This window comes from Plecotus auritus (assembly GCF_963455305.1).
Source record: "Plecotus auritus genome assembly, chromosome: 13".
Taxonomy (NCBI): Eukaryota; Metazoa; Chordata; class Mammalia; order Chiroptera; family Vespertilionidae; genus Plecotus; species Plecotus auritus.
In genome coordinates, this window is record NC_137779.1 from 30,026,327 (window position 1) to 30,048,743 (window position 22,417).

Consider the following 22,417-nt stretch of genomic DNA (forward strand, 5'->3'; position numbering starts at 1 on the left):
TTAGAAGTGGAGGCTCAGGCTGAGCCCAGGTTTATTTACCAAACTGCAAAGGAAATCAGTGATTAAAGGAGACAAGGTCTGAGTGCTATTCTCCTCTAACGCCTTTCAGCTAGCAGTGGAAGATGGCGTGGGGGTAGGGACCTGGCCTGAGAAGCAATGGGTCTCAGGCAAATCACTCCTGCTCTCTGGGGTCTCAGGAAAGTGCTTTGTGATCTGCCAAGGGCAGAGCCGGGGGGGCGGGCTCCCCGGCTCATTGCATCATGGCCAGCACCCTAGGCATCAGCTTCTGCTTTACGGAAGGGTCTGCAGGTGGTAAGTCACTGGCCTTCAGGATGACCTCATGGGCCTCCTGGAAGAGGAGGGACCCCACCGCTGCCTCCACGCGCTGCCTCCATGCAGCCAGCTTGGGTCGGCTTTCAAAGATCTGGCAGCCAGCACCCACGGGCTGTAGGGGAGAGGGGGACAGGGCAGGGTAAGGGTGGATGGGCGAGGCCAAGCAGCACCTGCCTCGTTTGGGGACCACATAGCTCCAGAAGAGGTGACCTCAAATATGCTTAATGTCCCAGTCCCAGGGTGGGGCGGCATGCGGAGGACTTCAGCGACCCACCCAGCCTAGCGGGCCTGCCCAGCCCACAGCACTCACATGCATCAGCTCCGTGACGGCTACCAGGTCAGCCAGGGAAATGTGGGGCCCCACCAGAAAGGCCTTGTTCTGGAGGAAATTGTCTTCCAGTATCTGCAGGGTCGCATCCAACTCTGCCAGGGTGGCTGCCAGGGTCTCGGGAGACACGGGCTCACCCAGGAAAACGGGGAACATTATCTGGTGGGTGGGCAGGCAAAGAGCAGGGAGAGAGGGGTGGTGGTTAGGGCCAGCCCAGCCTTGGGGGCAGGAAGGCAAGCACCCTCGACCCCAACTTTGGAGCTGCTTCCCTGGCTCCATATCCTGGGAAGGCCTGCAGGGAAATTCCGAAAGGACCCCACTCTAGTGAACTATTCCCGCCGCCACGAGCTCTGATTGGCTGAGCCTTGGAGGCTTCTGCCGGACTCAAACCCCTTTGAGAATGAATCAAAGGGATCCTGAACTCTGTGGAGGGGAGGGGGCAGGCCCAGGAACTACCTATTTTATAACCTGTTTCCGCCTGACATAAAAGCAATCCCTCTTACAGTAGACGTAATTAGGAGGATGGGCTTTTAAGGTCTCCACTCTCTCACTCATAAACTGCAGAACCTAGAGCAAAACACGCAAACCCTCTGAGCCTCGATTTCCTCAACTATGATACAGGAATAACAGTACATGCCTTGTATTGTACATAAAAGAAAGTGAGATGAGAGGGAATAATGGCGGCGGAATAGACAGACGTGTTCCGAGCCTTGTCCCGGAGCAGAAAGAAAGAACAGCTGAGGGTCGCACAAGGAGTGTTTGTTGGCTGGTTGGGAGACAGCTGAATTCCAGAAGGAGGTGGGGGACTGCTGAACGGGGTTCCCCTGACCTGGCAGCACCAACTGCGGCTGGGTCCCCTCCCGGAGCTGCGGGCTTGGACGTGGAGTCTGCGCCATCTTGATCTGGAAAGTGGAGCTTATCTGAAGCCTGAGAATCCACAACGGCGGCACCCCAGGAACAGCTGCGAGCCCCAGAACAACGCTCCCCAACTGGCGCAAGCACACGGGTTCAGAGGAGCTCTACACTCCACCACGGAAAGGTCAGATTTCGCCTGGGATAAGGTGAGGTCTCTGGTCCCGGCGGGAGAGAGGAACGCGCGTTTTGCGGGAGCTGGAGGACCAGGGAAGTCTGTGCCTAGAAAAATCCGTGGCTGTAGGGGCTGGCGTGATCTGTGATTGTGGAAAGGGGTCCTCAGAGCTGCTAAGAGAAGGGCACTCTAAAAAGCAACCCATTTTGATCTGAAGTGCAGGGACACCCTAAGAATTTCAGGCAGTCCAGACTTACGCGCAGCCCGTGCGCTCCCTGGGTGCCTGGGCTTACTCGCAGTCCTGGAGTTCGCACACTTGGGCTTTTTCCTCTTCAAATCCTTGCTTCTGATTACTAAGCCCAATACATAGGATCACCCAGTTGGGGACACCCTGGGAGACTGCAGGGGAAGGTTGTTTTTCTGGAACCTGGGGATCGGAGCGGGGAGTGACCATCAGAGAGTCAGCTCTGAGGCAGCCCACTCCCACAGGCCGGTGGCGAGTGCCACAGGGAAAGAAGGCTCTAACACTGCCTAGAGAGGCCATAGATAGACCCGGAAGTCAATCCAGAAACACTGCCACCCAGGGGCTGAATCACAAATTGACTCTTGTGTAATCAAAAATAAAGGAATACGAGAAATTAAGACACACCGCCTGCTTAAAATCAGGACTGGCTTACAACACCGAAGAGCAGTGGATCGCAGGGAACTGCAATACTGTCTGGACTGAGAAACAGGCGTGCCAAACAGAAAAACAGAGGAAGTGAATGACCTTCACTACTTCACATTTTATTTTTACCTTTTATTTTTTTATTATTTTTTTTTTATTTTCATTTTTTGCATCTTTTAATCAAGAAACTTTTTTTTCTTTTTTCATCACTTGATTTTACCTTTTTAATGATTACATTTTTATTTTCAATCCGTATTATCACTACTGCTATTTTATCTTTTTTTTTTTTTTTAAAGTGTCATTTTATTTTCTCTTCATTTTATTTTGGGATTAGGGTTCTACATTCTATTTTTTATCTTTCCCTTAGCATCGTTTTACTCTATCTCAACTCTACCTTTAGGCCATCACTCTCTTCCTAACCTCCCCCTTTTCAGTGTCCTGTTTGTCTTACCCTTTTACTGCTTTAGATTTTCCCTATTCTTTCTGTTTACCCCTTGTTAAAATTTCACCCTACTTACATATCTAATCTCCAATCCCCTGCTCCAAGTCCACATACACCTCTCCCTTCGCTGTCTGAGCTATCCATAAACTTGTCCTTCTCTCTGTCCTTTTGTTGTTGTTTGCTTGAATGTAGATTATATCCAATTTTTATGCTTTTTTTGTGAGATTGTTTTGCTTATTCTTCTTTTGTTTATTTTTTTGTTTGTTTTGTGCTTCAGCTTTCCCTTGCCTCACTCCATATTAGTTGGTGTTGTAGTTTGTACTAATCCCCAGGCACTTGTTGCTGGCATTTGCTGGGATTAGTGATTGTTCTATTGGAGTTTTATCCCCAATATATATAGTCTGTTCCCCTTTCTCTCTTAGTCACTTTCTTGTCTCTCTTACTTTTTTTTTTTTCTCTTTACTTTCCCTTTTCCCAATTTCATTTTCACACTCCTTTTTTCTTTTTTTCTTTCTTTCTTTCTTTTTTCCTCTTCTTCTTTCTCTCCTATCACCTAATTTGCCTTTCTCTGGTGGTCACCTTTATTGGAGGTTATTAATATCGTGAATACATTCCTGTTCAGTGCCTTGTGAGTTGTACCTGGTAGTGCTGTATTTTGTGCCTTTAAATCAACCCAGGAGAGAGAGAACTACATAACCAGACACCCAGAGAAGAGAGACCATGGGGAGACAAAGAAGCAGCCCACATATGAAAGAAAAGCAGGCATCACCAGAAAAGGAAGTAAACGAAATGGAGGCAAGCAACCTTCCAGAAAAAGAATTCAGAGAAATGGTCATAAGGTTGCTGAAAAGAATGGAAGACAAATTCGACAATATGAGCAAGAACCAAGAGGAAATGAAGAAGAACCAAGAAGAAATGAAAAATGACATCGCTGCTGTAAAGAACTCAATAGAAAGCATCAAGAGTAGACTAGAAGAAGCAGAGGACCGCATCAGTGAGCTAGAAGACAAGATGGAAAAAAATACACAAGAAAAGCAACTTCTAGAAAAAAAAATTAAAAGGCAGGAGGAGAGTCTAAGGGAACTTTGGGACAACACGAAACAAAACAACATCCGCATAATAGGGGTTCCAGAAGGAAAGGAAGCTGAGCAAGGAATAGAAAACCTCTTTGAAGAAATAATGACAGAAAATTTCCCAGATATAGGGAAGAAAAAACCCACACAAATCCAAGAAGCTCACAGAGTCCCAAGCAAAATGAACCCCAAAAGACCGACGCCAAGGCACATTATAATTAAATTGGCAAACACCAACGACAAAGTAAGAATCTTAAAAGCAGCAAGAGAGAGACAGAAAGTTACATACAAAGGAACCCCCATCAGACTAGCAACTGATTTCTCAACAGAAACTCATCAGGCCAGAAGAGAATGGAATGAAATATACAAAGTCATGCAAAGAAAGGGGCTGAATCCAAGAATACTGTACCCAGCAAGGCTGTCAATCAAAATTGAAGGTGAAATCAGGAGCTTCACAGACAAAAAAGGACTAAGGGAATTTATTACCACCAAACCAGCAATGCAAGAAATGCTAAAGGGTCTACTGTAAAAAAAAAAAAAAAAAAGAAAGAAAGAAACAGGAAGCGAAGAAGTAACACAGGGGTAAAGAATAGGAATGGCGACAAATAAGTACCTATCAATAATAACTTTAAATGTAAATGGATTAAATGCCCCAATCAAAAGACATAGGGTAACAGATTGGATAAGAAAACACGACCCATATATCTGCTGTCTACAAGAAACCCACCTCAGAAAAAAAGACGCACACAGACTGAGGGTGAAGGGATGGAAAAAGGTTTTCCAGGCAAATGGAACTGAAAAAAAAGCTGGGGTAGCAATACTTATTTCTGACAAATTAGATCTCAAACTGAAGGACATAACAAGAGATAAGGAAGGCCATTTCATAATCAAAAGGGAGCAATCCAACAAGAAGAAATAACTCTGGTAAACATATATGCACCCAATACAGGAGCACCCAAATACATAAAAAAACTCCTGGAGGATATCAAGGGAGACATTGACAGCAATACAATCATAGTAGGAGACTTTAATACCCCACTATCACCATTGGACAAATCCTCTAAACAAAACATCAGCAAAGAAACATCAATCCTAAATGACTCACTAGACCAGATGGAATTAATTGACATCTTCAGAACATTTCACCCCAAAGCCACAGAATATACATTCTTCTCAAGCGCACATGGGTCATTTTCAAAGATAGACCATATGTTGGGACATAGGCAAAGTCTCTTTAAATTCAAGAAGATAGAAATCATATCAAGCATCTTCTCAGACCACAGTGGCATAAAACTGGAAATCAACTACAATAAAAACAACCCAAAGAAATCAAACACATGGAGACTAAACAGCATGCTATTAAACCATGACTGGGTTACCAGAGAGATCAAAGAAGAAATAAAAAACATCATGACAACAAATGACAATGAAAACACTACAATCCAAAATCTATGGGACACAGCGAAAGCAGTCTTGAGAGGGAAGTTCATAGCTCTACAAGCCTACTGCAAAAAACAAGAAACAGGGTTAATAAATTACCTAACCCAACAACTCAAAGAGTTAGAAAAAGAGCAACAAGAAAAGCCCAGTGTAAGCAGAAGGAAGGAAATAATAAAGATCAGAGCACAGATAAACGACATAGAGACCAAAGAAACAATACAAAAGATCAACAAAACCAAGAGCTGGTTCTTTGAAAGGATAAACAAGATTGATGAACCTCTAGCCAGGCTCACCAAGAAGCAAAGGGAGAGGACCCAAATAAACAAGATCAGAAATGAAAGAGGTGAAATAACAACAGATCCCGCCGAAATACAAAGGATCGTTAAAAAATACTACGAACAACTCTATTCCAACAAACTGGACAACCTGGAGGAAATGGACATATTCCTAGAAAAATATAACCTTCCAAAACTCAATCAGGAAGAATCTAAACAGCTCAACATGCCAGTAACTATGGAAGAAATTGAAGCAGTCATCAAAGAGCTTCCGGCAAACAAAAGCCCGGGGCCAGACGGCTTCACAGGAGAGTTCTACCAAACATTCAAGGAAGAACTAAAACCTATCCTCCTCAGACTATTCCAAAAAATTCAAGAGGAAGGAACACTTCCCAGCTCCTTCTATGAAGCCAGCATCACCCTAATACCAAAACCAGATAAAGACAACACAATGAAGGAGAATTACAGGCCAATATCCCTCATGAATGTAGATGCCAAAATCCTCAATAAAATTCTAGCAAATAGGATCCAGCAGTACATCAGAAAGATCATACACCATGACCAAGTAGGATTTATCCCAGGAATGCAAGGATGGTTCAATATCCGCAAATCAATAAATGTTATACATCACATAAACAAATTGAGAGATAAAAATCACATAGTCATATCAATTGATGCAGAAAAAGCATTTGACAAAATCCAACACCCTTTCTTGATAAAAACTCTCAACAAGGTGGGAATAGAAGGATCATACCTCAACATCATAAAAGCTATATATGATAAACCCACAGCTAACATCATACTCAATGGGCAAAAACTAAAACCATTTCCCCTAAGAACAGGAACAAGACAGGGATGCCCACTCTCACCACTCCTGTTTGACATAGTACTGGAAGTATTAGCCATTGCAATTAGACAAGAAGAAGAAATAAAAGGCATCCAAATTGGAAAAGAAGAAGTAAAGCTGTCCTTATTTGCAGATGACATGATATTGTACATAAAAAACCCGAAAGACTCCATCAAAAAACTAACAGACTTAATAAATGAATTCGGCAATGTAGCAGGATACAAAATTAACACCAAGAAATCTATGGCATTTCTATACACCAACAATGAACTTACAGAAAGAGAGACTAAAAAAGCAATCCCATTTTCCATCGCACCAAAAAAATTAAGATACTTAGGAATAAACCTAACCAAGGAGGTAAAAGACCTATATGCGGAAAACTACAGGACACTGAAAAAAGAGATAGAGGAAGATGTAAACAGATGGAAGAACATACCATGTTCATGGATTGGTAGAATCAACATCATTAAAATGTCCATACTACCCAAAGCAATCTATAGATTCAATGCACTCCCCATTAAAATACCAACGGCGTATTTCACAGACCTAGAAAGAACTCTCCAAAAATTCATCTGGAATAAAAAAAGACCCCGAATAGCCACAGCAATCCTGAGAAAGAAGAATAAAGTAGGAGGGATCTCAATACCAGATTTCAAGCTGTATTACAAAGCCACTGTCATCAAAACAGCCTGGTACTGGCACAAGAACAGACATATAGATCAATGGAACAGAATAGAGAATCCAGATATCGACCCAAACCAATATGCACATTTAATATTTGACAAAGGAGGCATGAGCATACAATGGAGTCAAGACAGTCTCTTTAATAAATGGTGTTGGGAAATTTGGACAGATACATGCAAAAAAATGAAACTAGATCACCAACTTACACCATACACAAAAATAAACTCAAAATGGGTACAGGACTTAAATATAAGACGGGAAACCATAAAAATACTAGAGGAATCCACAGGCAGCAAAATCTCAGACATATGCCAAAAGAACTTTTTCAGTGATACTGCCCCTAGGGCAATGGAAGCCAAACAGAAAATAAACAAATGGGACTACATCAAAATAAAAAGCTTTTGCACAGCAAAAGAAACCATCAACAAAACAACAAGAAACCCCACTGTATGGGAGAACATATTTGCAAATGGTATCACTGATAAAGGTTTAATTTCCAACATCTACAGGCAGCTTATACAACTTAATAAAAGGAAGATAAATGATCCAATAAAAAAATGGGCAACGGACCTAAATAGAAGCTTTTCGAAAGAAGACAGAAGGAAGGCCAAGAGACACATGAAAACATGCTCAAAATCACTAATTATCCGAGAGATGCAAATCAAAACAACAATGCGATACCATCTCACACCTGTCAGAATGGCTATCATCAACAAATCAACAAACGACAAGTGTTGGCGAGGATGCGGAGAAAAAGGAACCCTCGTGCACTGCTGGTGGGAATGCAGACTGGTGCAGCCACTGTGGAGAACAGTATGGAGTTTCCTCAAAAAACTGAAAATGGAACTCCCATTTGACCCAGTAATCCCACTCCTAGGAATATATCCTAAGAAACCAGAAACACCAATCAGAAAGGATATATGCACCCCTATGTTCATAGCAGCACAATTTACAATAGCTAAGATTTGGAAACAGCCTAAATGCCCATCAGCAGATGACTGGATCAGAAAACTATGGTACATCTACACAATGGAATACTATGCTGCCGTAAAAAAGAAGGAATTACTACCATTTGTAGGCACTTGGATGGAATTAGAGAACATTATGCTAAGTGAAATAAGCCAGTCAATGAAAGAAAAATACCACATGATCCCACTCATTTGGGGATAATGAAAAACATTATAAACTGATGAACAAAATGATAGTTACAGAGGCAGTAAAGCATCAAACAGACTGTCAAATTACAGTGGTAAGGTTAGGGAGAGGTGGGGGAAATAAGAGATCAACTGAAGGACTTATATGCATGTATATAAGATTAACCAACGGATGCAAAACATTGGGGGGTGAGGGCATGTATGGGAGTGGGGTGGGGGTGGGGGGCAATGGTAAGATATGTACACATATAATACCTTAATAAAAATTTGAAAAAAAAAATAAAATAAAAAATAAAATAACAGACAAAAAAAAAAAAAAAAGAAAGAAAGTGAGGCCCGGCGCTAGCCAGTTTTGCTCAGTGGATAGAGCATCAGCCTGCAGACTGAAGGATCCCGGGTTCGATTTGGGTCAGGGACACATGCCCAGGTGGCAGGCTCCATCCCCAGGAGGGAGCATGCAGGAGGCAGCCGATTGATGACTCTCTCTCATCATTGATGTTTCTCTCTCCCTCCCTCTCCGTTCCTCTCTGACATCAATAAAATATATATATATATATATTTTTAATGTATTCCATGGGCTTAACAGCAACCTGAGCACCATAGAAGGAAGAAGGAGTGAAGTCAAAGTCAGGTCAGTAGAAACTACCCACACTGAACAGGAGAAGGGGACGGTGCCTGAGCCTCTTTGAGGTGCTGCCCTCACTGCCCCCCTGCCTGGGCCTCACCTTATGCCACAGGGTCCGGAGGCAGTTTTTCCGCAAGGTCGTGTGCTGCCATGCCAGGTACTCATCCACGCGGGCACGAGCCTGCAGCTCCTGGGGGTACCAGTGGTCAGGGACCTTGAACTTGCGAGTCAGGTAGAGTAGGATGGCCACACTGCAGGGGAGGGAGGACATGAAGGGTGCAGAAAGGGCACTGTGGCCCTAGCTGGTGTGGCTCAGTGGACAGAGCGTCAGCCTGCAGACTGAAGGGCCCTGGGTTCGATTCCCGGTCAGGGCACACGCCCGGGTTGCAGGCTCCATCCCCAGTGTGGAGCGTGCAGGCGGTAGCCGCTCCATGATTCTCTCTCTCCCTCTCCCTTCCTCTCTAAAGTCAATAAAAACATATTTAAAAACAGAAGAAAAGAAAGGGCACTTTCTTTAATCTTCCTGACAACGTGCCAGAGTATTTGCCTCATTTTCCAGACAAGGAAGCCAGGCTTAGGACAGTGAAGGGACTCGCCCTGGACACACGGCTTTTGGGGGCAGCAGAGCTGAGAGTCTTTCTGAGACTCACGCCCAAGCTGATCCTACCCGCAGGCAACAGCCCACAGCCGTGGCCAGCCACGTGCTCAGAGACAACGTCTGATGGGAGGGAGGGCCAGAGAGAGCTTCCTGGAGGAGATGGCATCAGAGCTGAGCCTTAAAGAAGCTCAATTCTGCCCCAGCCGTTTGGGCTCAATGGATAGAACATTGGCCTATGAACCAGCAGGAAGTCATGTTTCTTTCTTTTTCTTTTTTTTTAATATATATATTTTATTGATTTTTTACAGAGAGGAAGGGAGAGGGATAGAGAGTTATAAACATCGATGGGAGAGAAACATCCATCAGCCGCCTCCTGCACACCCCCTACTAGGGATGTGCCCGAAACCAAGGTACATGCCCTTGACCGGAATCGAACCCGGGACCCCTCAGTCCGCAGGCCGACGCTCTATCCACTGAGCCACACCGGTTAGGGCTAGGAAGTCATGTTTCAATTCCGGTCAGAGCACAGGCCCAGGTTGCAGGCTCCATCCCCAGTAGGGGGCATGCAGGAGGCAGCCGATCCATGATTCTCTCTCATCATTGAAGTTTCTGTCTCCCTCTCCTTCTCCCTGCCTCTCTGACATCAATAAAAATATATTTTAAAAAATAAAGTAAGATGAAATAGAGGGTTGGGACAAGGTGGTCCCAGCGAGGCCTGGGAGCAGCCCTGGGCCCAGTTACCTCTCTGTCAAGGTGAAGTCCCCGTCCTTCAGGGCAGGCACCTTCTTGAGGGGGTTCACCTGGGCAAAGTCATCGCTGAGGTGCTGGCCTGCGGAGAGCGCATCATGGTGGCGGTCAGAGGAGAACGGGGAGCCCGTAGGGCCTGTGCCCACTCCCCGCAGGGTCCTGGCCTCGGCCTGAGTTTATCCGAGAGCTTTCTGCTCCTGCAGCTGCGCCCGGAGAGCTTCTGACGGGCACTTAGGTCTCCACTGCCGCCCGGCCAGTGTGGCTCAGGGGTTGAGCGTCAACCTATGAGCTAGGACAGTGGTCGGCAAACTCCTTAGTCCACAGAGCCAAATATCAACAGTACCACGATTGAAATTTCTTTTGAGAGCCACATTTTTTAAACTGAAACTATATAGGTAGGTACATTGTTATTAACTTAATTAGGGTACTCCTAAGCTGGCCTTTGCTGAAAACTCAAGGGGCCAAAGAGCCGAATGTGGCTCGAGAGCCGCAGTTTGCCAACCACTGAGTTAGGAGATTATTGTTCGATTCCCGGTCAGAGCACATGCCCTGCATGCAGGAGGCGGCCAATCAATGATGTTTCTCTCTCTCCCTCTCCCTTTCTCTCTGAGGTCAATAAAAACATGTATTTTTAAAAGTCGAACCACTGCCTGCTCAACAGCCTTCCGTGGCTCCCCATTACCCCGGCCTTGGGGAAACTTCTCAAAGCCACACACAACCCCTTAACCCTCCAGCCGCAGCCTCACCCACCGCCCTCCCTCCCTCCCTTCCCACCGTGCCTGCGCCAAGGACTCCCTCCCTCCTCTCCTGTGAGAAACTCCTCCCTCGGCACACCCCTCTCTCTGACATCCTGGCTGGGACACCCCTTTGTCCCCGTGCCCTCTCCTGCCCCACACTCTGCAGAGGGAACCCCGGGCCGGACAGGCGGCCGTCCACAGAGGAGGCTGGGAAGAGGGTGATTCCCACAGAGAGACAGGCCGGCGCAAGGGCACAGAGGAGGTGGAGAGGCGCCCGGTCGAAGGCTCAGCCGGGTCACCCTACTGCTGTCTGTCCTTAATCCTCACCCGAGGGCCTCTCCCAGGGATTTTCAGAGAGTGGAAGGGAGCGGGAGTGACAGAGAAACATTAATGTGGGAGAAACATGGATTGGATGCCTCCTGCACACCCGACCAGGGCTGGGGAACCTACAACCCAGGTACGTGCCCTTGACCTGAGTCAAACCCGGGACCCTCCGGCCGACACTCTGTCCACTGAGCCAAACGGGCCAGGGCAAGCTGCCCTACGTTTCCTCCGTGGGTTCTGCACCCACGTGCCAGGCCTCCCTGTGCCAGTCATGTCCTTGGGGCCTTGCCAAAGAAACAAATCCTCTTGCTCAGGGTGTAGGGTTCACCAAGCCCCCCAAACCCTCCTCCCTTTCCCAGGGTACACCACGGAACGCCCCCTCCCCATCAGGAACAAGGGAAACAGGACAAAGTGAATAAAGGCAGAGTTGGAGGAAGAGAAGGAGGAGGAGGCGGAGGGGTTGGAGGAGAAGGAGGAGGGGAAGGAGGAGAAGGAAGAGGAGGAGGGGGGAGGAGGAGGAGGAGGGGACGAGGAGGGGGGAGGAGGAGGAGGAGGGGACGAGAAGGGGGGAGGAGGAGGAGGAGGCAGAGGGGTTGGAGGAGAAGGAGGAGGGGGAGGAGGAGGGGAAGGAGGAGGAGGAGGGGAAGGAGGAGGAGGGGAGTGGGAGGAGGAGGAAGGGGAGGAGGAGGAGGAGGAGAGTGGGAGGAGGAGGAGGGGGGAGGAGGAGGAGGGGGAGGAGGAAGAGGGGGAGGAAGAGGAGGAGAAGGAGGAGGGGGAGGAAGAGGAGGAGAAGGAGGAGGGGGAGGAGGAGGGGAAGGAGGAGGAGGGGGAGAGTGGGAGGAGGAGGAGGGGGAGAGTGGGAAAAGGAGGAGGAGGAGGGGGAGGAGGAGGAGGAGGAGAAGGAAGAGGGGGAGGAAGAGGAGGAGAAGGAGGAGGGGGAGGAAGAGGAGGAGAAGGAGGAGGGGCAGAGGAGGGGGAAGGGGGAGGGGGAGAGGGAGGAAGAGGAGGAGGGAGGAGGAAGGGGAGGGGGGAGGAGGGGAAGGGGAGGGGAAGGAGGGGGGAGGAGGAAGGGGAGGGGGAGAAGGGGAGGGAGAGGGGGAGGAGAGGGGGAGTGGGAGGAAGAGGAGTGGGGGGGGATAGAAGGGGCTCCAGTGCAGACTGGGCGGTGGAGAGAAGGGCTGGAACGTGGGGGCAGTGCGAGCTGTTGCAGAACTTCCGAGCGGGAGGCTGCCCAGGCGGGGCTGGACTCCGTCCCGGGCTCTACACTGGGCCACCTTCACCCCTCCCCTCCTGCCCGCCTCTCTTCTAAAGGCGCCCTGGCCCCCGCCCAGGGGCACCCCTTTCTTCACCAGCTCTCTCCTTTTTATTTATTTTTATATGTATTGATTTCAGAGAGGAAGGGAGAGGGAGAGGGAGAGGGAGATAGAAACATCAATGAAGAGAGAGAACCATGGATCACTGCCTCTTGCACGCCCCCCACTGGGGATCGCGCCCGCACCCCAGGCATGCGCCCTGACCTCCTGGCTCCTAGGTCGATGCTCAGCCACGGAGCCACGCCGCCGGCGGGTCTCTCCGCCTTGATTTGGCCTCTGGTCGAGCAGAGTTCCAGGGGTTGCCAGGATCTGGGAGCTTCCTGGCGGCTCGCCATCTTCCGCGATGGCCCCAGGAAGCGGGTAGCGCGGGGAGGGGGTCCCCCATCCCCCTCCAGCGACCTCCCCGTTCCTCCCCGACCTCTCGGTTCCCCGGAAACCCCGCCGGCCGGGCGCACCTTTGAGCAGCTCCACGGTGCGCAGCTCGAAGGGGACGCCGTTCTTCTTGGCGAAGATGTAGACGGCGCGGCAGGGCTGCGACAGCAGGTCCAGGTAGAGCTCCAGGCCCATGGCGGCAGGGGCGGCGCGGGACCCAACTGGCGACCCGGACCCTCGGGACACTGCGCGGAGAGCGGCGGGACGCGGACCAGTTCGGCACCGAGGCCACGCCCCCTGGTGGTCATTCCAGGTCCAACGGCTGGCGTCGCCCGGACAGGGCGGGCGTGTCCTAGAGGCTGGAGCCTGGGGCTCAGGGCCCACCAGAGGGGGGGCGATGGGCGGGTCCCCCCTCGGAGGGTCAGGCTGAGGGCGCCCAGTCCCAGTGCTTTGTGGCTGGCTCATTGGATTTAGAATAATAGCTTCCCGTTTCAGCGGTTGGCATCCAGGAGAATCTCCTATCATCCCCATTTTACAGATGAGGAAGTGAAGGCCCAGGCGTGACTACTGACCCAGAAAGTTTGCGGATACGTATGCAGAGGCGGGAGGGCTGGCTCTGTCCTTACCATGTTCAGGATGGAGAAACGGCCCGAGCCGGTGTGGCTCAGTGGATAGAGCGTCAGCCTGCAGACTGAAAGGTCCCAGGTTCGATTCCGGTCAAGGGCACATGCCTGGGTTGTGGGCTCGATCCCCAGTGGGGGACTTGCGGGAGGCAGCCGATCCATGATTCTCTCTCATCATGGATGTTTCTCTCTCTCTCTCTCTCCCTCTCCCTTCCTCTCTGAAATCAATAAAAATATATTTTTTAAAATATATTTCATTGATTTTTTACAGAGAGGAAGGGAGAGGGATAGAGAGCCAGAAACATCGATGACAGAGAAACATCGATCAGCTGCCTCCTGCACACCTCCTCCTGGGGATGTGCCCGCAACCAAGGCACGTGCCCTTGACCGGAATCGAACCTGGGACCCTTCAGTCCGCAGGCGGACGTTCTATCCACTGAGCCACACCGGTTTCGGCAAAAATATATTTAAATAATGAATAAAAGAAAGATGGCGAAACGGGGGCCCAGAGAAGGAAAGAAGCAGTCCCGGCGACTGGGAGGCCCAGTGCCCACCCCAGCAGGAAGACCAAGGTGGTGAGGCTCCGGGGTGTGCAAGAGGAGGGAAGTGAGCCGCCACACAATGCCCACCGTGGCCCCAGGCCTCTGACACTTGCTGGAACCAGCCTCTATGGAGTGTGGGGCTAAGGGCATGGAGCCCAGAGCCAGATTTTTCTGGTTTATTCCATTGCATTCAGAGAACATGCATTGTTACGATTTCTATCTGTTTAAACTTGAGATTTTAGCCAAAACTGGTTTGGCTCAGTGGATAGAGCGTCAGCCTGCGGACTGAAGGGTCCCGGGTTCGATTCCGGTCAAGGGCATGGACCTTGGTTGCGGGCACATCCCCAGTGGGAGGTGTGCAGGAGGCAGCTGATCGATGTTTCTAACTCTCTATCCCTCTCCCTTCCTCTCTGTAAAATATCAATAAAAATATTTTTTTTAAAAAAAGATGATTTATAAATGTAGCTGTAAGTGGTTTACAATTCAATTCAGCAAATATTAATTAAACACTTACCTTGTCATGTCAAAAATAAATAAATAAATAAATAAATAAATAAACTTGAGATTTTACAGCCTAACATATGGTCTATCCTGGAAAATATTCCACATGCACTTGAAAAGAATGTTTATTCTGCTGGTCTTTGTTTTTTGTTTTAAATTTATTTAGTTTTTAATCCTCACCCAAGGATATTTTTCCATTGATTTTTTAGGGAGAGTGGAAGAGAGAGGGAAAGACAGAGAGAAACATCGATGTGGGAGAAACACATCGATGGGTTGCCTCCTGCAAGCCCCCGACCAGGGCCGGGCCCGGGGAGGAGCCTACAACGGAGGTATGTGCCTTTGACTGGAATTGAACCCGGGACCCTTAGGTCCACAGGCCGAAGGTCTATCCTCTGATCCAAACTGGTTAGGGCTATTCTGCTGTTCTTGAGTGTTCTGTATATATATATTGGGGATATATATATATATATATATATCCGATTAGTTTATGGTGTTCAAGTCTTCGGCTTCTCTGCATTATTGATAGTGGAGTATTGAAGTCATCAACTATTATTACTGACAGTCTGACCATCCTTAACCTTTAATTTTTATTTCATTTTTTTAGATTTTTTTAAATTAAATCTTCATTGTTGAAAGTATTACAGACGTCTCCTTTTTTCCCCCATTGACCCCCTCTAGCCCGCCCCCACCCCCACCCCAGGCCTTCACTGCCCAATTGTCTGTGTCATGGGAAACGCATATATCTTCCCACCGACCCCCCCACCTCCCCGCCCCAGCTAACCTTAATTTTTAAATTCCTTTGGAAGCCGGGAGGACCCACTCCCACCCACTCCCGCAGCAGACCTGTGCCCACCCCGAGGGCGCAGGCTCGGCAGCCGTGGCGGTGGTTCCGGTTCTTTATTGGACAAAGAAACAGAGTGGTTTCTGGTGTCTGTCCCCAGAAGGGAGGCTCAGAGGGCTGAGCAGCCGGGCGCTGCAGGAGCGTGGCTTCTACTTGAACTTCTGCAGCAAGCCGGCGATCCTCTCTTTGACCGACGGGTCCAGCGTTGAGCAGTCCCACTCGCCCAGCTTCACCAGCCGGTTGTGGGCCTCCGAGAAGAGGCTGGGGCCGATGCTCAGCTCCACCCGCATGCGCCACTCGGCCAGCTTGGAGCTGGTCTGGAAGACATTGTGGTTGCCCCCCATGGGCTGCGGGGAGACAGAGGGGAAGACGTGGTCACCGGGGGCCCAGCCCCCATGGCTCCCCTTCCACAGCCTCAGCCCGAGGCCTGGGCAGGGGTCACAGGCTCTGTCACGGATGTGGGGTGGGGATGGAAGATCCGGGACCCCCCAGGCTCATGGTCACTGGTCTTGGTCCAAGGCCTCGAATCCCTCTCTGGGGGAGCCCTGGCCCAAGTGGCTCCTACTTTTCCCAGTGGGAAGCCTCCCGTGGGTCCCGCCTTCGCCCAGAGATCCCCCGTGTCCCCGATGAGGGTGGGAGGAATTGCCCCTCCCCATGGCGAACTCCCTCTGTGGTCAAGCAAAGGGGCTGGAATGGGAGACCCAGCAGGCAGCGTGAGGAACGCGCTCCCAAGATGTGCGGGAGGCCCATAGAGGGCGGGCGGGAGAGGGAAGGGGCCGGGGGAAACACAGGGGCTCCCCCACCCAGAAAACCTAGGCCGGGTTTTCCGGGGCCGATCTTCACTGCAGACTAACCAAGGACCAGGGTGGCCAGGTGCAAAGACACCAGCCAGGGTCTAAACTGGCCATCCTGCCCGGCCGGCGGGGCTCAGCGGTTGAGCAGCGGCCTTTGAACCAGGAAGTCATGGTTCGGTTCCCGGTCAGGGCACATGCCAGGGCTGTGGGCTCGATCCCCAGTGGGGGGCGTGCAGGAGGCAGCCAGTCGATGACTCTCTCTCATCATGGATGTTTCTCTCTCTTGCTCCCTCTCCTTTCCTCTCTGAAATCAATAAAAATATATTTGAAAAAAAATAAATAAACTGGCTTGCACGCCGGCTGGGCTGGAACTGGCTACCTCCCCTGCATGCAGCAGCTGCAGAGATACCCCACACGCAGGTCTGCCCCCAAATGCTCGGCGAATGCCCCTCAGACCCAGAGGCAGGGGAGATGCTCTGTGCAGCTCTCTGGAACTCCGGAAAGAAGCCCTATAGCCAGAAGGACGCTTTGGAAGCTTCTGGAGACTGCCTGGGCGTCCACCAGGAGGCAGAGGCATCTAGGATCCCGGCTGATTGACCAAGAAATCTGTGTTGTTCTCCCTGTCCCAGGCTCAGCCTCCCCCTCCTCCCCCCACACCCAGGAATCCTTGTGCAGCGTGGATGCTAGCGATCCCCCTCCATGGTTCAAACTGTTTGCCCTGGCTGGTTGGCTCCGTGGATAGAGCGTCGGCCTGCGGACTGCAGGGTCCCGGGTTCAATTCCGGTCAAGGGCGCAGGCCCAGGTTGTGGGCTCGATTCCCAGTGGGAGGAGTGCAGGAGGCAGCCCATCAATGATTTTCATCATTGATGTTTCTCTCTCTCTCTCTCCCCCTCTCCCTTCTTCTCTGAAATCAATCAAGATATATATTTTTAAAAACTCCCTGTGGCCGAAACCGGTTTGGCTCAGTGGATAGAGGGTCGGCCTGCGGACTGAAGGGTCTCGGGTTCGATTCCGGTCAAGGGCATGTACCTTGGTTGCGGGCACATCCCCAGTAGGAGGTGTGCAGGAGGCAGCTGATGGATGTTTCTCTCTCATCGATGTTCCTAACTCTCTATCCTTCTCCCTTCCTCTCTGTAAAATACCAATAAAATATATTTAAAAAAAATAAAAATAAAAAAAACTCCCTGTATTTGCTATGGCCCCGATGGAGTGCCGCCACCCAGGCTCGGCTTCCGCAGCCTCCAGGTCTGCCTCTTCACCGGTCTTTCCCGGGGAGGTTTCCCCGCCAGCAGAGCCCTCACCTGCATCATCTCCACCAAGGCCACCAGGTCGGCCAGGGAGATGTTGTCCCCGGTGATGAACAGCCGGTCCTGAAGGAACCGCTCCTCGAACAGCTTCAGGTTTTGCTTCACCTCAGCCAGCACCTCCTCCGTCTTCTCGGCTGGCACCTCCTCGCCGGTGATCATGGGGATCAGGAGCTGGCCGGGGGGAGGGAGAGGAAGGAAGAGGCGGCTGCACCCCAGGGCTCACGCCTGACCCTCCAAGGCCTCGGGAGCCTTGTCTTAGGTGGATCGCCTCTCTTCATCGCACCATGTTCCCTGCCCTGGATCTAAGCTCGTGTTGTTTCAGACAATCACAGGCACCCCAGGTTTGCAGCCTTGGAGCCACGGGCTGAGCCACGCGGCCTCAGGGTGCAGTAGGCGACGCCATTTAGGTCGGTTTAAGTGCCCTCGACGATGACTTTCTCAGAACAGACGCGGCATCAGCGGCAAATAACTGTTATGTGTCCTCTTTAGATCCCTGGTGTCTCCAGGACCCTTGACTCTGATAAATTCTAGCTGAGAATGAAATGTCTTGAGTCCCGTCCTGGTTTGAGTGACATCTGTCCCCTCCCGGGTGCCCTTCTCCAGGCCTTTACAAGGCTCTTTCACACCCGATGGGTCACTCCACGCTCCTCACTGCTCCGCGAGGAGGCAGGGAAGGGAGCTGAGAGAATGAGGCTCGGGGACAGAGGGACGCGGGCGTAAGCTCCCCCGCCCACAGCCCCGGGCGTGGCCCACTCACCTTGATCCAGAGGATCTTGCTCATGGGCAGCTGGATGGCTGTGTGCTGCCAGGCCATGAACTCGTCCACGCGGGCGCGCGTGTGCAGGTCCGGCGGGTACCAGTAGGAGGGGGCGCTGTACTTGCGGCACAGGTAGAGGAGGACGGCCACGCTGCAGGGAGGGCACTGCTCAGGCCGGCCCCGGCTCGACTGCACCAGCCACCGCCCCAGCGTGGCCTCGACCCAACGCAGAGCTTCCGGCCCCCGTGGGCTCTAGGCACTGACATTCTTCCAACGGAAGAAGGAACCCAAAGGCCGCGGGGAAGGCCATCAGCCCGCTAGTCAGCGAGGGCACGCCAGCCGGTCCCCTCCCTGCCTTCTTTCTTTCTTTTTTTTTTTTGTTTAATATATTTTATTGATTTTTTACAGAGAGGAAGGGAGAGGGATAGAGAGTTAGAAACATCGATGAGAGAGAAACATCGATCAGCTGCCTCCTGCACACCCCCCACCGGGGATGTGCCTGCAACCAAGGTACATGCCCTTGACTGGAATCGAACCCAGGACCCTTCAGTCTGCAGGCCGACGCTCTAGCCACTGAGCCAAACCGGTCAGGGCCCTGCTTTCTTTTTGTTTTAATATATTTTTATTGATTTTAGAGAAGGAAGAGAGAGAGAGAGAGAGAGAGAGAGAGAGAGAGAGAGAGAGAGAGAGAGAACATCAATGATGAATCATTGATCGGCTGGCTCCTGCACGCCCCCTACTGGGGATCTAGCCCACAACCCGGGTATGTGCCCCTGACTGGAATCAAACCCGGGACCCTTTAGTCCGCAGGCTGAGGCTCTATCCACTGAGCCAACCCAGCTAGGGCCCCCTGCTTTCTGGCCTGCCTGGCATAGCTGGTGACCTTGGTCAGGTGGGGCCTGGGAATGGGGAGCTGGGGGAAGCGGAGAGAAGGGAGTGAATTGGCAGCAAAGGGGATGAGCCACCAAGGGAGGTTTAAGAGGCAGGCAGAGACTTGACTCACTGGCCCAACACCCCTGCCTGAACCGCGTCCAGCACAGCCAGGGGTGAACCTGAGGAGGGGTGCTGAAGAATTAAGACAGACAAGAGAATACAGTTGGGACCAGGTGGATCACTGTGCCTGTGCCTGGATGAGGAAACAGTGACAGCCTGTAAGCCGAAGCTTTGTTTTATAGTCAGATCACACAAAGCAAAGCAAGGAGAGGGATAAACATGCTTGCGAGTTTCAAATCTATTTCCTCACTCCAGCCTGGTTTTGGCAGCACTTGCTGAGCCTCCCACAGCCCCTTAGCTACCTAGGAACAAGGGAGGGCTGGAAGGTCAGGCTTAACTGTGCTAGGAGGACTCTGCCCTCCAAGCTGGGACTTGTATGTGGCTCTGCCTCAGGTCAGTCCGAGGCTTGACCCTATGGCTGTTCCCTACACCTGCCCTTTCTGTGACCACTGGGAGCACCACCCTTGGGGGCCAGTTCCTGGGTCACAACCCCTCTGGGGAGACCTGCCAGTGGCTCCCGGGCCCCTGAGTGGACAACTTCTGGAGCTGGGTGATGGGTACATGGGGCATTATGCTCCTCCTTGGCGAGTGATCTGTCTGCTGTGGCATCTGGGGGAGATGGTCCATGGTAAGATAAGTCAGTCAAGCACCAGCAGACCAGCTGCAGGAGGAGCAGAGACAGGTGGTGGCAGGGCCCCGGGCGGACTGTTACCTTTCAGATAAGACAAATTTCCCATCTTTGAGGCTGGGCAGCTTCTTCAGGGGGTTGATCTCAGTGTACTCCTTGCTGTGGTGGTAACCTGGGAGGGGCAGGAAAGAGAGGCTGCAGACACCCCCGGGAAGAGAGGGCCAGGTATACCAGAGGCAGAAATGTCCTTCTCTCCATTTGCTGAACATGGGAAACTGAGACCCTCAGGACATCATGGCTCGCCCGAGGTCAGAGAGCAAGTCAGGGCAGGGCAGAACAGGGACCAGAATCAGGACTCCTGCTTCTATTCAGGCTCTGTGACCAGGAAAACACTTTCCCTCTCAGAAGCTGGAGGGTGCCGGTCCCACCCCCAACTCTGGGGCCTGAAGCCACAGCTGGCAGCTGGCAGCCCCAGCCCTAGCACACAGCTGCAATTCAACAAAAGAGCCTTTCACGTGCAACCAACCCAGTGTGGGGGCAGGAGCTGGAACTTTTCCTTGACCAGCTGTCTCTGGCTGGAAACATTTTTGAGCTCCACCTCATTCATTTCTGGAGCGCCTGGGTATAGGCTCCTACAAGTTGAGCTTTTAAAGCCACCTCTGTGCTTGGGATAGGGGAGTGCTGGAGACCAGTCCCCTGAGCTTCACTGGGTCTGTGTCACCCTGAGCAGGTTTGACTGCTGGGGGAGGATGGGTGTAGACCAAAGCTGCCTCTGGACTCTTAGATGTGGGATGACCAGATACCTCTGTACCTTTGCCAACATCCTCGGTGGGTGCTGCCATTAACAAGCGTCTAGACTCCCGCAAGGAGAAGGTGAGGGCACTGGGTGGGAGCCCAGAGGCCCCTCTGTAGCGCTTTCTCCCCCTTTACCCTCCAAGAGCCCGTTCATCATAGCGGGACAGAATCGGTGGGGACAGACGCACGGCCTATGATTCCCTCGGAAACCTGTCCTTCCCCTGTGGAGTCTGGGGAGAGGCCATCTCCCCCCTGGTCTCCGTCTCTACTTTTCAGAAACACCCCCACCTTATGCTCTGCCTACTCCCAGGACCAGGCCTGCCCAGGGGAGCAACGGGTGCCAACCTTTCAGCAGGTCCACAAACTGGAAGTCGAAGGGGATGCCGTTCTTCCTGGCGAAGATGTAGACGGCGCGGCAGGACGCCGACAGCAGGTCCAGGTAGAGCTCCAGGCCCATGGCCGAGACGCGGAACGGGCCCCCTCCAGCTACAGCCAGCAGGCCCTGACCCCAAGCTTAGGTGCAGCCTGAGCCCCGGGTCCTGTACCCAGCAGCCCTCTCCAACCCAGGCCAGGAGCCCGCATTCTGGAACTCCTGTTTCACTTGGGATTGTCATGAGGCCGTGCAATCTGGAATTCTCACAGCAGCAAGGATTCTGAGGAGACAGGAGGAGGCTGGGGAGGGGCCCTCTGACTCTGCCCTTCCCCTCCCTCGGGCACATGGGATCGCCCGTGGCCAGCGTGTGAAAGGGGCTCGCTCCAGGGAATTCCTTCCCAGGGCCCAGGCCTTCCTTGTGGAAGGTGACCGGAAGGAGGATAGGCAGCGATACCCAACCCTGGAAGGTTCCCGAAGCAGAGATTGAAAGGAGGCACTGACCAATCTAAGCTGAACTGTGGCTAGAAAAAAAGACTGGGAGAAAGAGCACCCCCAGCCCCAGTCAGGATGCATTGTGGGAGGCAACCAATCCATGTGCCTCTCTCACATCGATGTTTCTCTCTCTCTCCCCCTCTCCCCTCCCTCTCTTCCACTCTCTAAAAACCAATGGAAAAACATATTCTCAGGTGAGAATTAAAAAAGAAATGGGGCCTGTGGTCTGTGCCCTTCCCTAAAGCCCACTTCCTCCATGACCGGCTGGGGGCCCTGCCAGGCTACCATCCCGCCTGGCATCTCGGGCACGGCAGCAGGTCCGGCTGTACCCCTGCTGGGGCTTGGCCCTGGGTTTTCCAGAAGCGGGGTCCCCAGCCTGGCCCTCTTCCTCGTCCACAGGGCGTGGCAAGCCCGTGGACACTCCCTCATCCTGCTCCCCACTCTGGATGGGGCCCAACACCTGCCCTGCTGGGCTGCCCTGAGCTGCGCCTGGGACAGCCTGGTGGTTTCACAATCCTTCAGGTAGTGGGGACAGGCAGGCAGGCTGGGGGGAGCTGCAGGTGCAAAGTTCAGGTCTTTGTGTCCTCCCTCCCACTCTCTCTCTCAGACACACACACACACACACACACACACACACACACACACACACACGCCCCATGCCCTACCCACCCCCAGCCCAGGCCTCGCCTCTGTCCACAGAGAAACCATCCTGACCTGGTAAAGATACCACTCTCTCCAGAGCTCCCCACCTCAGGGGTGCACCCCCCAACTCCCTGGGGCTCGAG

The 22,417-nt window shown here is 51.6% G+C and overlaps 2 protein-coding genes across 3 annotated transcripts; both read right to left on the reverse strand.

Annotated features, from left to right (window-relative positions):
- Positions 1-13,640, reverse strand: LOC308238497 (glutathione S-transferase theta-1). 2 transcript variants are annotated; one of them, XM_080650445.1, is made up of 5 exons: positions 13,070-13,640; positions 10,235-10,322; positions 8,996-9,146; positions 644-820; positions 1-445 (listed from the first exon to the last, which is right to left on the reverse strand). In XM_080650445.1, exons 1-5 carry the CDS (start codon positions 13,515-13,517, stop codon positions 251-253), a joined length of 1,059 nt encoding a protein of 352 aa, XP_080506571.1. In that variant the 5' UTR covers positions 13,518-13,640; the 3' UTR covers positions 1-250. The 2 variants fall into 2 exon arrangements, with proteins under 2 accessions (XP_080506571.1, XP_080506572.1); XM_080650446.1 differs by lacking the exon at positions 10,235-10,322 and having other exon boundaries at positions 13,070-13,279.
- A 2,002-nt stretch (positions 13,641-15,642) lies between these two features.
- LOC308238500 (glutathione S-transferase theta-4-like) lies at positions 15,643-21,224 on the reverse strand (the record flags this gene model as incomplete). Its single annotated transcript, XM_080650453.1, has 5 exons — positions 15,643-15,840; positions 17,589-17,765; positions 18,352-18,502; positions 20,057-20,144; positions 21,113-21,224. The coding sequence occupies 5 exons, from the start codon at positions 21,222-21,224 to the stop codon at positions 15,643-15,645; spliced, it is 726 nt and encodes a 241-aa protein (XP_080506579.1).
- Between the last annotated feature and the right edge of the window lie 1,193 nt (positions 21,225-22,417).